Source organism: Seriola dumerili, unplaced genomic scaffold (assembly GCF_002260705.1).
Source record: "Seriola dumerili isolate Sdu_G_001 unplaced genomic scaffold, Sdu_1.0 BDQW01000149.1, whole genome shotgun sequence".
In the NCBI taxonomy this organism is placed as follows: domain Eukaryota; kingdom Metazoa; phylum Chordata; class Actinopteri; order Carangiformes; family Carangidae; genus Seriola; species Seriola dumerili.
Window position 1 is genome coordinate 8366539 of NW_019174404.1, and position 19295 is coordinate 8385833.

Below are 19295 nucleotides of genomic sequence, written 5' to 3' on the forward strand. Positions count from 1 at the left end.
ACAAAAATCTTACATTTGAGAAGCTGGAATGAGTAAATAGCTGGCATTTGGCTTGAAAAACAAGCCAACTAATAATTCATTATCAAAACAGCTACTGATTCTTGATTTTCTGTCTATGAGCTGTCAATCAGCTTATCCATTAATTGACCACTCATTACAGCTCTAGTGTTAAGTCTTTTACAGTACAAACTGAGCATTACCATGCTCTAGCTGCACTGCAATCTTTGCTCTACAAGCACAATTTGTCAGTAGTTGCAGTGGCGCCAGCTGTGTAGGGCTTCATTCATAAGTAGCACAATGTCCTATAAAGCAATTATGAATATGGATTCGAAATGCTTGTAAATCAGCTACACTTTTGTAAATATAACATGCAGTGGAAGGGGTATAATTATTGACAATAAATATATATTTTTTTATTTTTTAAACCCATTTTTGGCACCCTGCATAACATGAACTCATGAAAACATCTCAGCTGCAAACTGCATGGTCATTCTGTTTCTTCACAATCAAAGTGAGGCTTCAAAAGATCAAGTTATATGTTGTGGTTCTAATCCTTATGGCTTATGCTGTAGTTTTCTGTAAAACTCGTGACCTACTTGTCACACACTCATTCTGTATTGTAGATGTAAAACAGATCCAGTAGATGCACTGGGATAATCCTGGTCTGCGGTAATGAGAGTGTAAATCTGTGTATGTGTGTGTGTGTAACTGTCTGTCAGATGCCAGGAGACAGAGGAGGCCACCATGATGCGCAGAGTCTGGTGGCTTGTTACAGCAGGGCGTCTAAATCACCTTTTTTTTTTTTTTTTTTTTTTATAAATCCACTTTGAATGAACACATTTTATGTGTGTTTTGTGTTTACGGCGTGTTTGTGTTTTACGCGTTGCTATCCAAGCGCGTGTGTGGCACAGGAAAGGGTGTGACGGGAATGCTGTTGTTCAGACAGGGTATAGACATGGCTCAGAGACCCTGGCAACTGTTCTGGGATGTGGTAAAACACCCCTATCATCGCCAGAGTCTACCCCCAGCCACCACAACAAACACCCAGCCATATGTAGATCTGCCGGGATGCCACCCAGTGCCAGGGTGTTGGCGTGAACCACAGCGTTACCGACAGTCTGAGGGCATCAGAAGAAGAGAGGCAGAATGATGAGTCCAAGAAAACAACAGCAACAGACAGAACCACATAAGAACATGTTAGCAATAGTCAGAAAAAACGCATGACAAAATCAGTACTTGTTGCGACAGTATTGTTTAAAACAGCAGCGTCAGTGTTTTGATTTCAGAAGTGAATGAAAGACCGTAATTATGTTGTATGAATGATGTTGAAAAGTAGGGGAAAAAAAGGCCTAGTGAGAAGCTCCGGAATGTTTGAATGGCTGTTTGGTTTGAGTTGTTCTTTTGTAATTCACAGAAAAAGAAAATAGTCTTATATGTTGTAGGTATATTTTTTGTCGTCTTAAGGGATACAATTTCAGTGTTGTAATTCAGCCAGAAATGAACATGATAGAGAAGCACAATGACACGTCCCATCCCTGATAGGAACCTGAGCTAGATGGAGGAAAACAGATTAGAGATGCAGTTATTTTGAAATCAAAAAGGCACGATTTCGGCTGGTAGAAACACGGTGATTGGGGTGCATAAGATATGAGAGGAATCAGGAAAAGAGATGTGGGTGTAGTCAAAGAGCAGGAAACAGAGGTGGTACCAGATAGGCGGGAGACGGAAGAAGAGAAGTGGAGGGGATCTGTCTATAAGCGCAGTGATGCGGCACAGAGTGTACTGGTGATGACTCAGCTGGCTCTCCATATAGCTACCAATCACTCTCCTCCTTGCCCCCTCCCTCCTCTCTCTCTCTCACTTGCTCTCTTTCCCTCTCACTCACTCAGATTCTCTGACTCTTAAAAACTACAGATCTAATTAGTCGATGATTACTTACCATACAGGCTATCGGATTATGACAAATCTCTGGCTAAGCTCTCTGCCACTTCACCTCACTTCCTGTTGTTCATAGTCTGTGACTGCTTTTGATTGATACAGCTGTGAATGTGGTGTGGACAAGGTTAACTCTAAATAGTTTTGCCTTGGGGCAAGGGCCCACTGGATATAGTCGTTTGTTTCTACTGTCAACCTTGTCATTTGATTGTTCTATCTTTGCGAGCGAAATATGGTTAAAGTCGTGAGTGATGTGTCACTTTCCTGCTAAGCCTTCAAAAGTGAGTGCTTAAACGCAATCATTGCGTACCATCTTTCATGCTTGTGTATCTATGTTTTTGATACACCAATACACAGCAAATGACTTTTATAAGCTCAAACCAAACATTTTCCAAGACAATTAGGTTTGATGATGTTTCCTTTTATTCCAAGCATTTCCGCTCTCACGCTATCTCATCGTTGCTCTCTGCACGTCTCACCTCCGTCTGTCTCTGTCTCTCCGTCCCTCTCCTCCTCTAACATCTCCTGCCTCCTTTCCGTTTCTGTCTCTCTTTCTGTCAGGGTGGCTCCTCCTCCTCCTCTTTTCTCTGAGCACAGTGTGGAATGTGGTGTTAAGTATCGTCCTTCCATGCAACTGTGATACTTCCTCCTCTGTCGGCCTTGCTGTGCGCTCACCTTACCTGCTCTGGCTCCATTCAGTCTCGCCTCCACAATCAGCCCCAGAGGCACAGAGGACCCCCCCCCACTCTCCACCCCACCCCGCCACCCAAACCCCACCCCCAAACGCCTTGCCACACCATCCTCCTCACATCCATCCCTCTCCTCCTCCACTGCCTCTGGGTAAACACACAGGCTTAACCCCTGCCCCTCCTTCTTGGGTATACTTGTATCCAATAGTGATGTGAAGGCAGATACTGTGAGACACATTTTCATCACATCCGCATGCAGAAAAATGATGTTGCACTACACTTGCAATCGTATCAAAGACTGTGAAAAGCAACTCTCACTCAGACATTCAGAAGGAAATGTAGACCGGCGAACTCCCGCTCTGACACACGCATATCACATATCATCAACCTCTCATACAGCTGCCACGTATCAGCGTCTTAAAGCGTGCATGTTGACTGTTGCCCAGATCCAGGGGGAACGGTGCCATCTGCTTTCAGCCGTCGAGTGTTGGTTTGCGACTGTTATCCTCTGACAAGGCATTTGCACTGTGAAGATGCACAGTGTAGCACTTGGGGTCATTGAGCTTGTCATCACACTAGCTCCTGTGCTCACGCGTTCTCTCACGCAGATCGCCATGCGCACGCTCGCTCACACATTCACACCCCATTAAGCCACTTCTCGTGCACGTCGGTTAAAAAAAAAAAAAAAACCTCAAAGACTGTAATGGCCGTCTCTCATTTCATTTAATCTGCCTAGAGGAAGGCCGGGAGGCGGCCCAGTAGCCCTGATTAATAATAGGCTTTGGAAACACAGTCTCTCTCTGCCACACACTTTGGCTGCCTGGTTCCAAAACATACTCAGCCCCCCTTCTTCTACCACCACCGCTGCTCACCAACTTTATCATCATCTGAAATGAAAACCCCACCATTTAGAATGTGTTTTACAAATTATCCAAAAAAGTATGTGAAATTATTGGGTTTAGGATGATTTTTTTTTTTCGTTTTCTGTTGTAGAAGCTCTAGAGTTATGTGTAGTTCCAGATGCAGGGCCTCTCCTCATTCTCTTTCTCTCTCTTTCTCTTACTCACGTTGTAGTGGAACGATAGAATGTGACACATTTAAACAGCTTAGGGAGAGGAATCAGATGAAGGATTTACATGTGTGTTCCCCACTGAGTTTCATCAACATCAGCCAGCCTTTAAATTATGCAGTTTCCAGTCTGCATACTAACAACTCATAGCTTGACCAAATGGAACTACAACTTTGATTTTCTAGCACTGTCTGGATCTGGAGAGAAAGTACAACTTGTGTGGTTCCTATTCCTGTTTCTCAAACACTGTGTGTGCGTTTGTGTCATCAGGTGGTCCTGGAGTGTGTCCTACAGAAAGGTCTTGTATACAACAAGGTCAACCCCATCTTCCACCACTGGAGAATCAACGACAAGAAGTTTGGACTGACCTTCCAGAGCCCTGCTGACGCCCGTGCCTTTGACCGGGGCATACGCCGGGCCATTGAGGACATCAACCAAGGTGGGCATGTGTGTGTGTGTTGTCCCATTGTTAATGGTGCCTGCATGTGTGAGTTTGAAGCAGGTCAAACCAGATAACAAAGTCAATAGCAACTCAGCGGAACGCACCTTAACTTAAAAATCAAGCAACCAGCATCTGCTGTTGTTTCCGTATCAAAACATCAGAGCAGCCCACAGATTTTTTTTTTTCACTACCCTCACCCCCCGTTCACCCTCTCACACGATCAACAAAACACCAGGTTTGTTTGGAATTCCCTCTAAGAGGTTGCACTATACTATGTGTGTTGGCAGCCATCCAATACGCGTAAAATAATATGGGTGTATGTGTATGGATGTGGCATGCATTCTGTTGCTGTGTGTCTGAAGCCTGTATTCCTGCCTGTCTGTCACTAGCTTGTAACGGCTGACCTAGCATCTGTTGTAGGGGAGATGCATAGCATTGATTAGCGTTGATGACCCCCACCCCCAATCTCTCTACCTGCTCACTCACCCGAGCATGACCCCCTCCTGCTTTATCTTATCAGTGCCAGCTGCCCAGATAAACTCTCCACTTCCTGTAGAGACTGGCAGGGTAGCGCTGTGCCCAGGTAGTGGGTGATATAGGACAGAAAGGGAGGGCTTGGTAAGAAAGAGCATTTAAGACATAGAATAGATGGCAACTTGAGATAGGGCAGAGCTTTCGTCAGACGAAACTTGACCAGGTTGGGCTTGTGTGCTGCTCACACTTGGAAGTGAGTTTGAGGACTGGCTAGGCTAGTCCGAAAAACAAGCAGGGTTTGGTCTGGCTGTGTATAATGTGGCATTTATACATATTTTTAAGCTAAACTAGATATTACACTTGGGTGGAGTTGAGTCTCTGATTTGAGTTGGGTCCTGATAAGCATTATTTTTCAGTGCAGTGCCAGAGGTTGCAAAGTCATCCAATTAGCAGGAGAATCGCCAGCTCAGCAATCTGCCACCCAGCCCCATGTTACACAAGAGGCTGGCTGGCTGGCTGGCTGGCTGGCTGGCTGGCTCACACGCTATAATCTCCTTTACTCTCTAGACCCAGGAACCCTGGGGAGCATAGAGGAGGTACAGCAGAACATATCGCAAAGGCTTATCGCTGCTGGGCATCAGTCGCTTCTCGCCCACAACCTATTATCTGAGATTTGAACTTCCTGGGCACAAGTCCACACATAGTCTAGGTAAAAGGTAATCATGGGCAACGACTGTGGGGCTGAGTTTGCAAAAATCTTTTCCTGTGAATTTCACATGAAGAAAGAGAGCAAAGAATAATAGGATCTTATAGACATAACACTATATCAGTGAGAGGACAACAGTGTCATATGGGAGGTAATTTGTCAGGTCCGATTGGTTGGTGTGAGGCCTAGTTGGCTTAGGCTGTTTTACTCAGTTAACATATTAGTTGAATAACAGAAATTGAATCACCAACTATTTCATTTTTTTAAAGTAACATTCACAGCTTTCAAATGTAAATATTTGTTGGTTTTCTTAATCTTTTTATCACAGCAAATAGACAAAGAGAAATTAATTATTATTACGCTTTGTGGGAAAAAGTTGAGCTTGTCGGATAGCTGGTCACTGTGATTAAAAACACCCCCCCACCCCCCATCCCCACCCCTCACCTCACTCAGAGGTTGTTCAGTGCCTGCCTGCTAGTAAATGCTTCAACTCTTTCCTGTGAATGTCAGCTACAGCAGGTGATGGTGAGCTTTGTCTCCCCAGTGCCTGCACTTCTTTATCCATCTCTCTCTCTCGCTCTCTCTCTCGTGCTCTCTCTTGCTCTCTTCCCCTCCTGTCCTCTCCTCCCTCTGTTCTCCCCTCTCTCCTGGCATCTTCTGTATTCTGCCAGTGTTGTGTAATGCCTCTCCTCAGCACAGGCAGGCAGGTTCTTCTGTATTCCTGTTGCATCGTTCTGCTGCTGGACTGCTGCGTGAATGTGCGTGGGGAGAGAAGAGGCAGCGAGAGAGAATATGTTTTGCCTGTGTGTGTGTGTGCGCACGTGTGTGTATCAGTCTTGCAGTCCTCTGTTGCCATGGCAACGCCGGGCACATGGCTCAGGCAGCTTCGCGGCCCAGCACTGCCAGAGTCGTGCTGCAGGAAGCCTCTTTCTCTCTCAGTAGTGCATAAATGCGCACACACACACACACACACACACACACACACACACACACACACACACACGCACCTTTCTCCATGTGATTCAGAGACAGTCAGACACACAGACTGATGGACAGACTGTGTCTAACACAAGCCACAGAGCTACAGTGAATTCTTCTGTCCTCTCTATGGCAGATACAGAAATGTATCCCACCCTGAATGCAGACAGGCTGACTGATGCCTCGGTGCTTCAAACGAGGCCTCAGTGATCCTAATTAAGTGAACCTAAGTTTTAAAAAAAGAACCGCTTGATGCCCCAGGTACAAACAGTTTCCCTTTCATCCCAATGGAAATGGTTTAATCTCTGTTTTCTTCAACATTGCCAAGACCCTAGCTTCAACCATTTTCTCTTCTATTAAGTTTCCTTAACAGTGTTTTCTTTTATCATGAATATGCTGAAAAGTTCTAGGTTTGTTTTCATCACAGTCTTTAATGATATTGTGTGTAAATTTACAATACTAGTCTGAATACCAGTACATGTGAAGTGATAATGATATCAAGTTGTACTTTAATCTTAATCAGGTAACTGAAAATGCATGAGTTTAACACAAAGTTAATTGACTTTTATTATTGGATCATTAGATTTTCAACCATATGAGGCAAAGTAGAGAAAATCTGAAAACCTTTACGCTTTAAGTTACATGAATAATAAGACAAAGAACGTAGGACTGAAACAAATCGCAGTAATGCCCACATTACAAGTAAAGCTAGGTAGATGTCACGTATCAGAATAGTTTGATTGACATTATTGCAATCTTGCTTGAAGATTTCAAAAGCACAGAGTCACAAGCAGCACTGGTTTTTACTCAACATCAAACATCAGATACAAACCTTCTTCATTGGAGTGGCCCATTTTATTCACAAACACTTTCATCTAAACAGCATCCTCAGCATCCTCATCTGCACACACTGAACTCCACATATGAACACAATTAAAATTAACAACTGTACATCATCAACATTACTTTTTAAATTACAATAATATTGGACAGCAATTTTATTTATTCAGCAGTGGAGTTCTAAATTTGAACGTTTTCCGCCCTTTTATTGGTAGAAAGGGGTTTAACAAAACAGCATCTTGTGTATAAAAAAAAAAAAAAAAAAGAAGAAGAAAATACCAGTAACATTAGTGTCTCTGCTCAGGTTACACCATCGACAGAACCAGTTTAATTCTCAGTGGTAATGAAAAGCTGTAACATGGTCAGCCTGATACCTGAAACATAAGCTCTGACTCTAGCATCAGCAGACGAGGTGTTTTGGATGCGGAAATGTCACATGGCGTTTTAGCCGAGGTCGGGGTTACATTATTCTAGGCATGCATATTTCATTAACTTCTGTGTGCCCCACTGACACAAAGCAGCTTTCAATTCCCCATTACACGCAGTGAGAGGAAAGCAGAAGTCTTGGCCTATTCTGCCCTGACAAGAATCAGTGTTGTGAATCTATTGTGCTTTGTAGAAGAGATGCCATTCATTGACAGTGAAATAGTTTGGATGAACATGGTATAAATTATCAGAAATGTAGCTTAGGCTTAAAAAAAAAAAAAAAAAAAATCTTTTTGGTTGTGTGTGTTTGTACAAGTAAGTGAAAGACTGTCATTTAGAATTAACTGGTTTTCCACAAGGTTTTGCCCCCTAGTGGTCCAAAAAGAAGTCTTTTTTTTGTCAAATAAATTTACCTAAGACAGTAGAAATAGTGCTATGAATATGTGCTATTAAACAGGTTTTGTAATGTAGAAAAACCTGAGGCTACATGTCAGTAATACTATTGGTGACTGTGAGGAGGTTTTAATTGAGATGTATGCCTTAGAAAATGCTGTTAAATGGGTTGTGTGCCTTTAATACTTAACTGATCTAACCTTTTAGTTGCTTATTTAACTGCAACAATGCTTATATTGGCTTGAGTATACATCTAATCATTTCCCTCCTGGGTTTCTCCCTCTCTCCTCCAGGTTGTCGGTCGTTTGGGGAAGGGGATACGCCCGAGGATGGACTACCGGTAAGTGACATCAAAACTGAGTGTTTTTAGTATGAAGTAAATCTGTTTTGTGTGTGTGTTTTTAGTGCGCTGGGTCAAATTTATTTAGTGTAGGCTTTTTTACAGTTCATTTTTTGCTAGACAAATTCACAAAAAAGCCCAGTTGAACACACTGATAATTCTTTAATCAAGTCTCTATGTATCATGCTGTGAGAAATGGTTAATTATAGTGTTAAAAGCACCTACTGTAGGTTCTTATGTAGTTATATTTATTACTCAACCCTCCCTCGCCATTAAATAGGAGGCAGGTCATAGCTAGAACCTGAGCTATATGTTTGAGGGCTGATGTGTCCCAGCCAGGCACTGACACCTGCCTTTGTTTTCTAACAGTTGTTCTTAGAGATTTACAGGTGTTTAACCAGTGCCAGCCAGACCCTGAGGTGAAGCTGGGTGTTGGCCAGCGAATGTGCTGGAGCAAGCTTAGCTGTCTCTATCAATCTACCTTGGTAGCTGTCACTCTTGGTACAATAGATGCTGATGTAATAACTATTGCCTCAGGATCTGGTTGTTCAAAGGCAGCTTGGTGAAAATGCGCTATGATTTCAATGTTCTCCAGCCTGAATGTGTTTCCTCATGAGTTTGGCCTCCTTTTGTTGACTGATTGAAAACTGTTCAGGTGCATTATGTTAAGAATTGTGTATATATATGGCGTGTGGCGCTATATTGACTGTCAACATGTGTGGTTTAGAGTGCTGTGTTCTCTTTAGCAGAGAAAGGCAGCAGGTATATAGTTCAAGTCTACACACCCATGTTCATTTGTTTTAGATATCAGGCCTGTTAAAGGAACGTCAGTCACCTGTTTTACTTCTGATTGCAAAGTAGGTGAAAAGACACATGCGTGGGAGGGAGAGCAGTTCTTGTAAATGCACATTCACAGTGAGTGACAGGAAATAGAGAATGCAGTCCAACACATACAACTGTCCTGCAAAAGGTGCTACCTTTGTGAAACTTGGAATTAATGACTGTTGACACTGTGTCAGAGAGATATTAATTCATCCCTGGTCATTTTTCACACTATAGTTTGTGGTATAAACACAAGTACAACTTCAAAACATGTCATGAAACTGAGCCAAGTTGCAAACAACTAAAATAGTAGCTTCAACAAGTACTAATTGTGGGATTGCTGTATTGCAGGGCATGGTGTTTTTATTTTTCGCTGACTCTGTTTATTTAAAATGCCACCACTGCCTCAACAACATCTTGTTTTTGACACCACACTGCACCTCCAATGGCTTAGTTTTGAGTTATGAGTTCTTTGCATTTGCCGGACAATTGTCATCATCACCTTTGACCTGCCTCGTGTCTGACACCCTGTACGCTGTGGACCAAAAGTGCAGTGAAGGAGGGAGAGCCACGTTCCTGTTCCTGTGGCGAAGTTCCTCTTTAAGGAATCAGCCTGAACATACAGGAAATCCAGTGGCACCACTGTTGCTAGGCAGCGGGGGTGGTGGGGTGGGTGGCGGTAGGGGGGGATGGGAAGGGGAGGTTGGTTGGTTGGGGGGGGTGTTCACAAGGTTCAGCAAGTGAGCCACCGAGGGTGTCACCATGGTGATTTGGCATCCGAATGTTGCGGTCTGAGACCTGGGCTACAGAAAAAGAGAAGTGAACCAGTGGCAAGTGCTGCAGCCAGAGAACTAGCAAATACCACCACACAACAAGGTGTGACATCAGCTGTGTGGCTTTATGCTCCAAAATAAATTCGCACAACTGTTCATAAACATAACCTCATAGAATATGCTCTCTAAAGCATGTACATGCTGGAGGAATATGGTGTATACAAAAAAAAAAACATGCATATAAACATGCATATAAATTTCTTTGTTTGGGCCTTCAGTTTGTGTTATTAACTGCGGCAGATCTGTCTTGAGTAGTTATGACCTTGTTGAGTAAACAGACACCAGTCTATCTATCAGCATCGGAGATCCCCATCAACCTTGTTTTAGTTCCTTGATTAGATTCAGACATCTCAAAAAAAAAAAAAAAAAAAAAAAATTTGAAATTTGGTGGAATTTTTGATAGCCTTGCATTGTTACAAGCATTCGACTTGTGTGTGTGTGTGTGTGTGTGTGTGTGTGTGTGAGTGGGGTCATCCATTCATGTTTGCGTGTTGTGTGTCACTCCACATACCTTCGAGATGGTCTTCTCCACCCACATCCTGCCCACTGAGACTCGGCAACCATTTGTATGCCCCTCACAAGCTTACCGCATTCTTCCCCTCACCCGGAAACAAACACACAACACACACTATATATGCATATGCATATGTATATGTAAAAAAAAAAAAAAAAAGACAGAAAAAAAAAAGGTGGTTGCACAATATCCTACTCAGCTGTGATGACCCACTGCCAGGAATAATGCTGTACCACCACAGTCCTTCCGTTAGTACTTTTTTTTTTTTTGAATGCCACAGGAAAACATCCGCATCTAATTTAGCACTGGCAGGAAGTTTTCTCTTATCAGTTTAGTACACAGAGGTTTTGTTGGCTAGTTGACTTCTACAGCCTCACTCAAAGAGCAGAAACTTTGAGACTGGTTTGCTGTGGCTTGACAGGGCTCCATAAAGCACCTTGCAGCCAGTAAAGACACACGGTTTATAGGAATAGTTTGGCATTTTGTGCATAGCTTTGGTGTTGAGAGTTGGATAAGATGATCGATACAAGTCTCATATATATATATATATATGTGTGTGTGTGTGTGTTAAATATTAAGCTACAGCCTGGAACTGGTGGGAATGTAACTCCATGTTAAACCATAAATTGTCATTTTTACAGGCTAGCTGTTTCCAGTCTTTATGCTTAGCTAAACCAACTGGCTGCTGGCTGTGGCTTCATACAGTATTTCATATTCAGGCATATGAATGGTATTGATCTCCTCATGTAACCCTTGGCAAAAAAAAGAATAAGCGTATTTCCCATTACTTTAAGGGACATGTGGGGAATAGCCTGTGACTTGGCTGTACTTCTTTGTTTTTAAGTTAACAAGACCCAGAGATAAGCGCTACTCATGATTTGCCTCATTTGAGCTGAGCGTGAGAAACGCATATATTCACAGTCATAAACAGTTTAGTGTTGTTGATCAGACCTCTGAACATGCACATCATCTTTTCTTCTCCATTCTTTTCTCTGATGCAGAGAGCTAGTACGCCGAGTGGCTTTTCAGTATGTGGGCCGACCCCAGCCTTCCCTGTCCTGAGCCCCTGTGCCTTTGAGGGCGGAAGTGCATGGATCCCTGATGTTGGTGTGGAGCCAGGTTGCCCCTGGCTCCCACCACCTCCACCCTGCTCCCCTCCGTCCCTCCCATCTTCTCCTCTCCTCCCTCACCCAGCCACATCTCTAGGGCCAGATCAGCTCCAGATTGGCCCCCACGCATGCCTTTGAATGGTGGGGCTTAGGCAAGCGCTTTAAAAGGAAGCCCAAGTCTGTTTCCCATTTCGCCCCCCCACCTCTCCACCCCTCGCTCCTTTCTCTCTTTCTCTCACATACACACACAGCTGTCATCTGGCTTTTTAAGTTCTGTGCTGCATTTCTCCAGCTGGAGCTGGTTTATGACATTCCCTCGGCAGACTCTTTGGCCTCTTGCTCTCTTTCTCCCTTTCTCTCTCCCTCTCTCTCTCTCTCTCTCTCTCCCCCTCTCCCCCTCTCTCCCTCTCTCCCTCTCTCTCTCTCTCTCTCTCTCTCTCTCTCTTTCTCTCTCTCACACACACACACATACAGACACACACACAGGAATACAACACAAACTCATTTTTTCCTGTTCTGTTCTTTCTCTTCTCTCCCTCCACTGTCTCCTATTCCTCACATTCCCCTGCAGACGCTGTGGATGTGTGTTACACCACTTGGTATGTTTGGAGGCAAAGAGGGAGCAAAGTCACACACATACACACACCATGTGTTAGCAGTCTAGAGGCGGGGGGGGGGCAAGCGGAGGAGAGAGAGGGGGGAAAAAAAGAAGAGAAAGAGAGGGAAAAAAAGAAGTCAAAGGAAGCATCTCTTAGCAACCACAGGACAGTAATTACTGTAGCAGCAGCTGGGAGCAAACCAGATTTCCGCTGTGCGTTAAAGCACTGGCGTGGGCTACTTTACACACGGCACTGACTAACCAGAGCCAGCAGCCTCCTCCACACGCAGAGCAGAGAGAGGGAGAGAGAGAGGGTGGGAGAAGGAGAAGAGAGGAGGACTAACCCTGCCTTGATGAGGTCGGGGTGAGTGTGGGAAAAGAGGGACAGTTAGCCAGTGTGTACAAGGCTTGAATGCAGTTGGATCGTGTGGTTGTACGTGTGGAGATACCTCAGCGTGTGTCCATCCACGTTTGTGTATTTCTGAGTGGGACTTCAAGAGAGAAATAACCCTGAAGACCTGCAGTTTATTTGGCTCATTTTCAAACAGTTTACCTATAAAGACAGTATCGAGAAAGATGACACAATTTTAGTTTTAGATATAGAATTTAGTTATTCTCCTTATTTTCATGTGGTTTTCATATGGGATGTGATGTTTGGTGCGCGAACAAGCTGGAAGTTGTGCAGATGGTTGTGTTGAAATAAAGCTGGACATAAAATATCATCACAAAGCTCTTGATGTAATAACCGGCTATCCTCCCCCGTCTCTCATCACCTCTGCACGCATGAATCATGAAATAGCCATCGCTTCTAATTTTGTTGCCATGAGCACTGAAGTATTGGACTGTTTCTAATGGATCTATATCTATTTCTTTTATATTTGTGGATATGTAGTAATAATTTTTGCCTTATTTGATGCCGTCTGTGGCATTCACAAGATGTTATTTATAGACATCTCATCTTGATTGATGTCAACAGTGAGCTTCCCTCCTGTAATTATGAGATTATTTGGCATGAGGTGGAAGGAGTGTTATCTCACATTCACTTCTCCTCGCACACTTTCCAACATTTGTCTAATTTTTATTTTTCTCTGCATGTTTTTTTTTTTTTTTTTTTTTTTTTTTTTTTTTTGGGCCCCTGTTTGTACATTTCGCATCAGTTAAAATGTTTGTGGGAACACATGCAAGGCTGATGGGAACTCTGAGTTCTTAACAGAAGGGCCTTGAGTCATCACCACACAGCACAGTCATTTGGCCAAGTGTGGGCGCAGGATGCCCCCTGGTGGTTACGAGTGGAACACACACAGCCTACACACCCTGAGTCAAAACTGTAGCGGTCATGAAAACTGAACTGATGACCATTAGTACTTTTGACAGACTTATGGTAACATAGACTGTGACAGTGATAGATGTTAAAGTCTTCAGCTAATATGTATATAGATGTGTATATATAGAACAATAATGACGGTACATCACAATTTATCCGAGAACAGATTCCGTAAAATAGTTTAAAAATGCTTTGGCTCCTCACACGTAGTTGTCATCTCAAGTGTTGAGGGCAAACATAAAATGTGTTTGAGTTTTCCTTCAAAGAGATTTCCACAAACTGTCAAACTTACCTGACCTTTCTTTTTTTCTGTATTTCTCCAGGTGTGTGATGAGCCTCCCTCCATCTGTACCCCAATGAAAGAGCCATTCTCTCCTCTGAACAACGTCGTCTCCACCGAGCCATTCAGGGGCTGCTACGTCCGTGCGCAGCCCTTCGACGAGTTCCCCTTCAGCAACCGCCGCTACCTGCCTCCACAGGTCTGCCTCTGCTCCACAGAACCAATCACATCTCCAAAATTTGAATTATTAGTTCTTCAAAAATGATGTTTGGTATGAAAGTGTGGAGTTACCAGTGCAAGATTGAAGCTTGTGAAATTAAAGTAATCCAACTGATTGTCAATTTCTTTCTTTTGAAGGTCTCCTTTAAGACAACTCGCCATGTCAGTTTTCACATGGACGAAGAGGAGATTGTTCGCATCAACCCACGCAAAGACGTGCTCATCCGCGGCTACGAGGATTACCGCCACCCTGTCATGTGGAAACAGGATGCTGACCGCGAGGACCTGGACTTCCCCACCGCCTTCCATAAACTGGACAGTAAGAAGTGCGAGTACCTCTTCCCGGATGGCCCAGGTGGGGACTCCCACTCTGGCCCTGGTATGGGAATTGGAACAGGTATGGGGCTGGGGCTGGGCAAGGACACAGCCATCAAAACTCAGCCCTCGCCCCTGCTGAAGTCCAAGAAGGGCCGACGGCGACGAGAGGACGGTGAGCGTTCGCGTTGCATCTACTGTCGGGAGATGTTCAACCATGAAGACAACTGGCGGGGGCAGTGCCAAGACGCCCCCGACCCGATCAAGCAGTGCATCTACAAAGTCAGCTGCATGCTGTGCGCCGAGAGCATGCTGTACCACTGCATGTCCGACTCTGAGGGCGACTTCTCAGACCCCTGCTCATGTGACACATCTGACGAGCAGTTCTGTCTACGCTGGCTGGCCCTGGTGGCGCTCTCCTTCATTGCGCCCTGCATGTGCTGCTACCTGCCCCTGCGCGCCTGCCACCACTGTGGCGAGGCCTGCCGCTGCTGTGGGGGCAAGCACAAGGCCGCGGGGTGACCCGATGCCAGACTCTGGGACACCCTCAAAGCTAGCTAACACAGGAAGTGGATAAAAGCGGAAAATTAAAAGCCGGCATCCTTTTTTCATTCCCCTCTCAGACGGGGTGATGTTGTTGATCCCCAGCTCTGAGGGCTTTTGGAGATTTCAGTTTGTGTTTGTCGCCGACAAGCAGCAGTGGAGGACAAACCATATGCTTTGTGGGGGCTCTGAGCATCAAGCTAAGTTCAGGAGCTTAATCTGAGGAGAAGAGGAGGAGGAAACGTCAAGATTAATAGACTCGGAGATGTTACTAAACACACCTGTTCTCACACACAGACACAGACACATACACACACAAACACACACACACACACACCCACCTCTCTCTCACATTCACACTCATGCATTGACAAAGCCAGGCCACAAATGTCAGAACTCTACTACAAGTAATGTGTAACTTTATGAAGGAAAATTGTCTTTTGTACAGAGAGCGACAACATAATGACAAAAAAAGAAAACAAAACTATTCTGCGTTCAGAAAAATACTTGCTGTTTGAGTATGCTAAAAGGGATATGTTCTTGCTTTTTTGTGAATTTGCAGTTGGGTAACAGTGGCCTTTCCTTCATGGCTTAAGCATTTGCTGACAATGTAATTACTAGACAGAGAAAAGTGCACTAGAAATGGTATTCCCCCCCACTGAGTAAAGGTAACCCTCTCAAATTGTGGTACATTAACCACCATATTTAGTGTAATTTTAACATTTGAGAGATGTTCCTGTGGTGGATGTATGGCCAATTGATTTCCTTGTTTTCCTTTCCATCGAATGTTGAAAAAAATCAAAGAGTAACTTGTTTCTGAAGGTACAGCTTGGCATAGCTTTTGACATTCATTTAGGAGATGTTAAAATGATTACCTTGCCTTTCCAAGGTGATTCGGACAATTTGATTGCATTCCAAAATAAAGGGATCGATTCCATGATCAGAAGGGAAAAAAATGGTAATGACTTTACCATGCTGAGTTCCCCAAAAATAGTTTTTCCACATCACAAAAATAGCATTAGAACCTCTTGAACCATTTAAATTGAAACCGATACGTGACAATTTCATTTACTCCAGTGAATTTCACTTTTAGTCCAGTTATTTACTGCTGTAGTGAAATTGTTGTTTTGTTTCCTCATTGTTATTTTCCTACTCATTTTACAATTATTTTTGAAACAAAGGCTGAAATGTTGCTCAACCAGCAAGTTTTGTTTTGGTGAGTACAGGGGTTACAGTGCTCCTTGGTTAAAATATGAGGCACTTAAATTAGGCTATTCTTTGATTGAGAAACCCTCAGATTTTGGAATTAGTCTGTACATAAATTTAACTAATTTAACATCCAATTAGGCATGGGGGAAACCCCCCTGAAAGCACTGCTCTCCAAGCTTTGGTTGCAGCACCCTCTTCAAATTTCCATGTTTGTCCCATGAATCGGTTTTTCCTCTTTTTTTTTTTTCCTTTTATTTTCCCCCATATCTCGTGCAAATGTAGTATTATGTTGTTCTTCGGAAGTTAGTCCACTCCTTCCACGTGTCTTCATTTTACAGGCCCTGAATGAAAGAATGAATGCTTTGTTTCCAGAATGCTGAGTATCTTAGCGATGTAAACAAAACAGAACAAAAAACATACAGATATGTGTGTGTGTGTTTGTGTGTTTATGTGTGCGTGTGTGCGCGCACGTGCGTGTGCACGTGTGCATAGGTCTTCATATGCACTGGTGATCTGATGTCATGTAATGTCACCACTGACTATGTGGTGAAGGCTTTGACTCTAAACAGTACTGACCAGCATCCTGTTTCCCAGAACATCCTGGTGTTAAAGGAGTCATTTGTAATTTAGGGAAATTCACTTATTCTCTTTCTTGCCAAGAGTTGGATGAGAAAATCAATACATTACAATACATACAATACTGTGCATTCTACATGAAACTGGAACCAGCAGCCAGCTAGTGTAGCTTAGCTTAGGATAAAAACTGGAAATAAGGAAACAGATAACCTAGCTCTGGCCAAAGGTAAGAAAATCTGCCTACCAGCACCTCTAAAACTCACTAATTAACATGTTATATTTTGTTTGTTTAGTTTGTTCTAAAAACCAAAGTGTACAAATGATAGTTTTTACACTTGGTTTATGTTAACAAACATGACATAAGATGTAGATGGATTTTGCTGCCTCTGGTCAGAGCCAGGTTAGCTGTTTCCCCCTGTTTACAGTCTTTATGCTAAACTGAGCTTAACTAACCAGGTGCTGGCTTTAGCTCCATATTTACTGTACAGACATGAGAGTGGAATTGATGTTCTCGCACAACTCTCGGAAAGACAGGAAATAAGCCTAATTTTATTCCTTTAAGGTCCTCTGGCAAACAGGGGCTCGGCAGACTGTAAGCCAGAGTCAAGCTGTGTTCAAAACCCATTTCTCACCCAAAAGAGCAGATATTTAGAAATTGAAAAGGCCTGGCTCACTAAACAGAACAGAATAGTTTTGTTGACCCAAACTATTCTGAACAACAAGACTTAGATTAGAACAAATTCCCTACAGAAATAACGGTTCAGTTTGGACGTCTGGTTGCAATAACTGAAATCATCCCTAACTAAGGCATTGGCACGTTTGAAACGAGTGCTAATTGTACTACAGCTCAGCATTTAACAGCAGATTTAGTACAACATCCATGTACTGTTGCTAACAGATATGCATCTCTTCTCACCTCCCATGACTCCTGATTTAAAAATAACGTAGTGGCAGGAGAAACATTTATTTTCCTAATTCCACCCTGACCAACGCTCCCTTTACTTTCTATGCAAACTTTCTAATGTGGGAAACACATTGACCTCTCTGCAGACTGAGTCAGTGACGGGACAGGACACTTTAACGCTATATAGGTAGACAACCAACCCCTGGTACCAAACTCCAAACACCTGTAAATACTTAACACTATATTTAAGTACTGATAATAATCCCAGCTTTTCTTTTTTTTTTTGTTTGTTTTTTTTTTTTTTGAAATTTTAAAGATAGAGCTGTATTTATCGTTGCTGTCAGCATATACTGTAGCTTCAATTGACAGCATTATGTACATAGGTCACCTTTTAGTATTATTTCACATTGAAAAGTAGAGGGCGTTTGTGATGGAAATGACTATTGAGCTTCTAATAGAGTTTCTCTCTAGTTTTGTACGGTAGAAGGAAGGATAGTGCTAACATGGTACAGTAGTGGCAGTCCACTTGTTTCAAAAGTTTGATATATAAATATATATATTTACATACATACATATAAAGCTGCTAGATACAATCACTAATTTTATTGTGTTGACAGAGAAAATCAGCTATGAACGACTGTTAAACCCTAATTCTCCAACAGCATATAACCATGACGGCGAGTTTTTAAATGTTTGATTGCTCTGTGTGCTGAAGTGGACACTTGTGCATGTGTGTGGGTGCGCGAGTGTTACTATATATGTGCGTTCTTGTGTGCCCACGACGAGTGTGTGTACTGTGTGTGTGCTGGTGGTGCGCGTGTGGGGTTGGTGTGTAACCAAATGTTTGGTTGGTTGTCATATTCTCCCATTGTAATTGGATTGCCCTGCATTATTGCAAGCTGAACCAAGGTTTGATGAACCTGATTAAAACTTGCTGGCTGAGAAGCAAAATGTAGGACGTGCATTTATACAAAGTGTAGAGAATGCTGAAATAACACTTCTCATTCTGCATTAACCAGCACAGTGCAACTTCCTGTCATGTACTGTATTATATATGCAACATGTGTCTGTCCGCTTTAATATATATATATTTTTTTGACCTGCATTATATAAGACTTCAGTTTTAACCACTTTGCTGCTAGTCTTTTATCCTCTTTCAATCTTGGAAATTGTGCATATCTTTGGGAATGCATACAAGTGTACATTCTTGACATTGTGTAGATTAAAAAAGAAAAAGCTATATAAACCTGTTTCTCTTCAGTGTATTGTTTTAAAAAGGTTACTTTTCACAGCAGTTGAGTGGTTATGTTTCAATTCTCCAATGCTTTGGTGCACTGATGATACTATATGTAAGCTTTTTTTCATCTTACAGCGCTTGATGTAACATTTATGTGATTAGTTCTAAATAGTGGAAGACATTTGTGTTTTGAAACTTGCAGTATAAATGGTACTACTCTTAACTATTCTGTAAACACTGCCTGTTTTCTTTCTTTTTCTTTTTTTCACTCTCTCTTTGTGCATATTTCTTTCCTGTGCATCTTTTTTTTTTTTCTTTTTCTTTTCTTAGTGCCATCGGCTTTCACATCCTGACAACCTCAAAAAAGTGCCTCACGTCCATCCTAGTTTCCATCTTACAATTTAACATCTCTCGTTCTGGTTCTATTGGTTTCTACACGTCTAGGTATTTCTTATCATGGTTCGAGAATACCAAGTATATGATGTAAAATTTATAGTCCCAATAACTCATGTCATAGTTG

General features: G+C 42.8%; 1 protein-coding gene across 1 annotated transcript in view; it reads left to right on the forward strand.

Moving 5' to 3' along the window:
• spred1 (sprouty related EVH1 domain containing 1) overlaps positions 1-19089 on the forward strand; it is a 32936-nt gene extending 13847 nt beyond the window's left edge. The window contains exons 3-6 of the mRNA XM_022750795.1: positions 3964-4132; positions 8246-8292; positions 13816-13971; positions 14130-19089. Coding sequence (XP_022606516.1) covers positions 3964-4132; positions 8246-8292; positions 13816-13971; positions 14130-14828 — 1071 coding nt within the window. The 3' untranslated portion in view covers positions 14829-19089. The remainder of the gene's footprint in view (positions 1-3963; positions 4133-8245; positions 8293-13815; positions 13972-14129) is intronic.
• Positions 19090-19295: the final 206 nt, after the last annotated feature.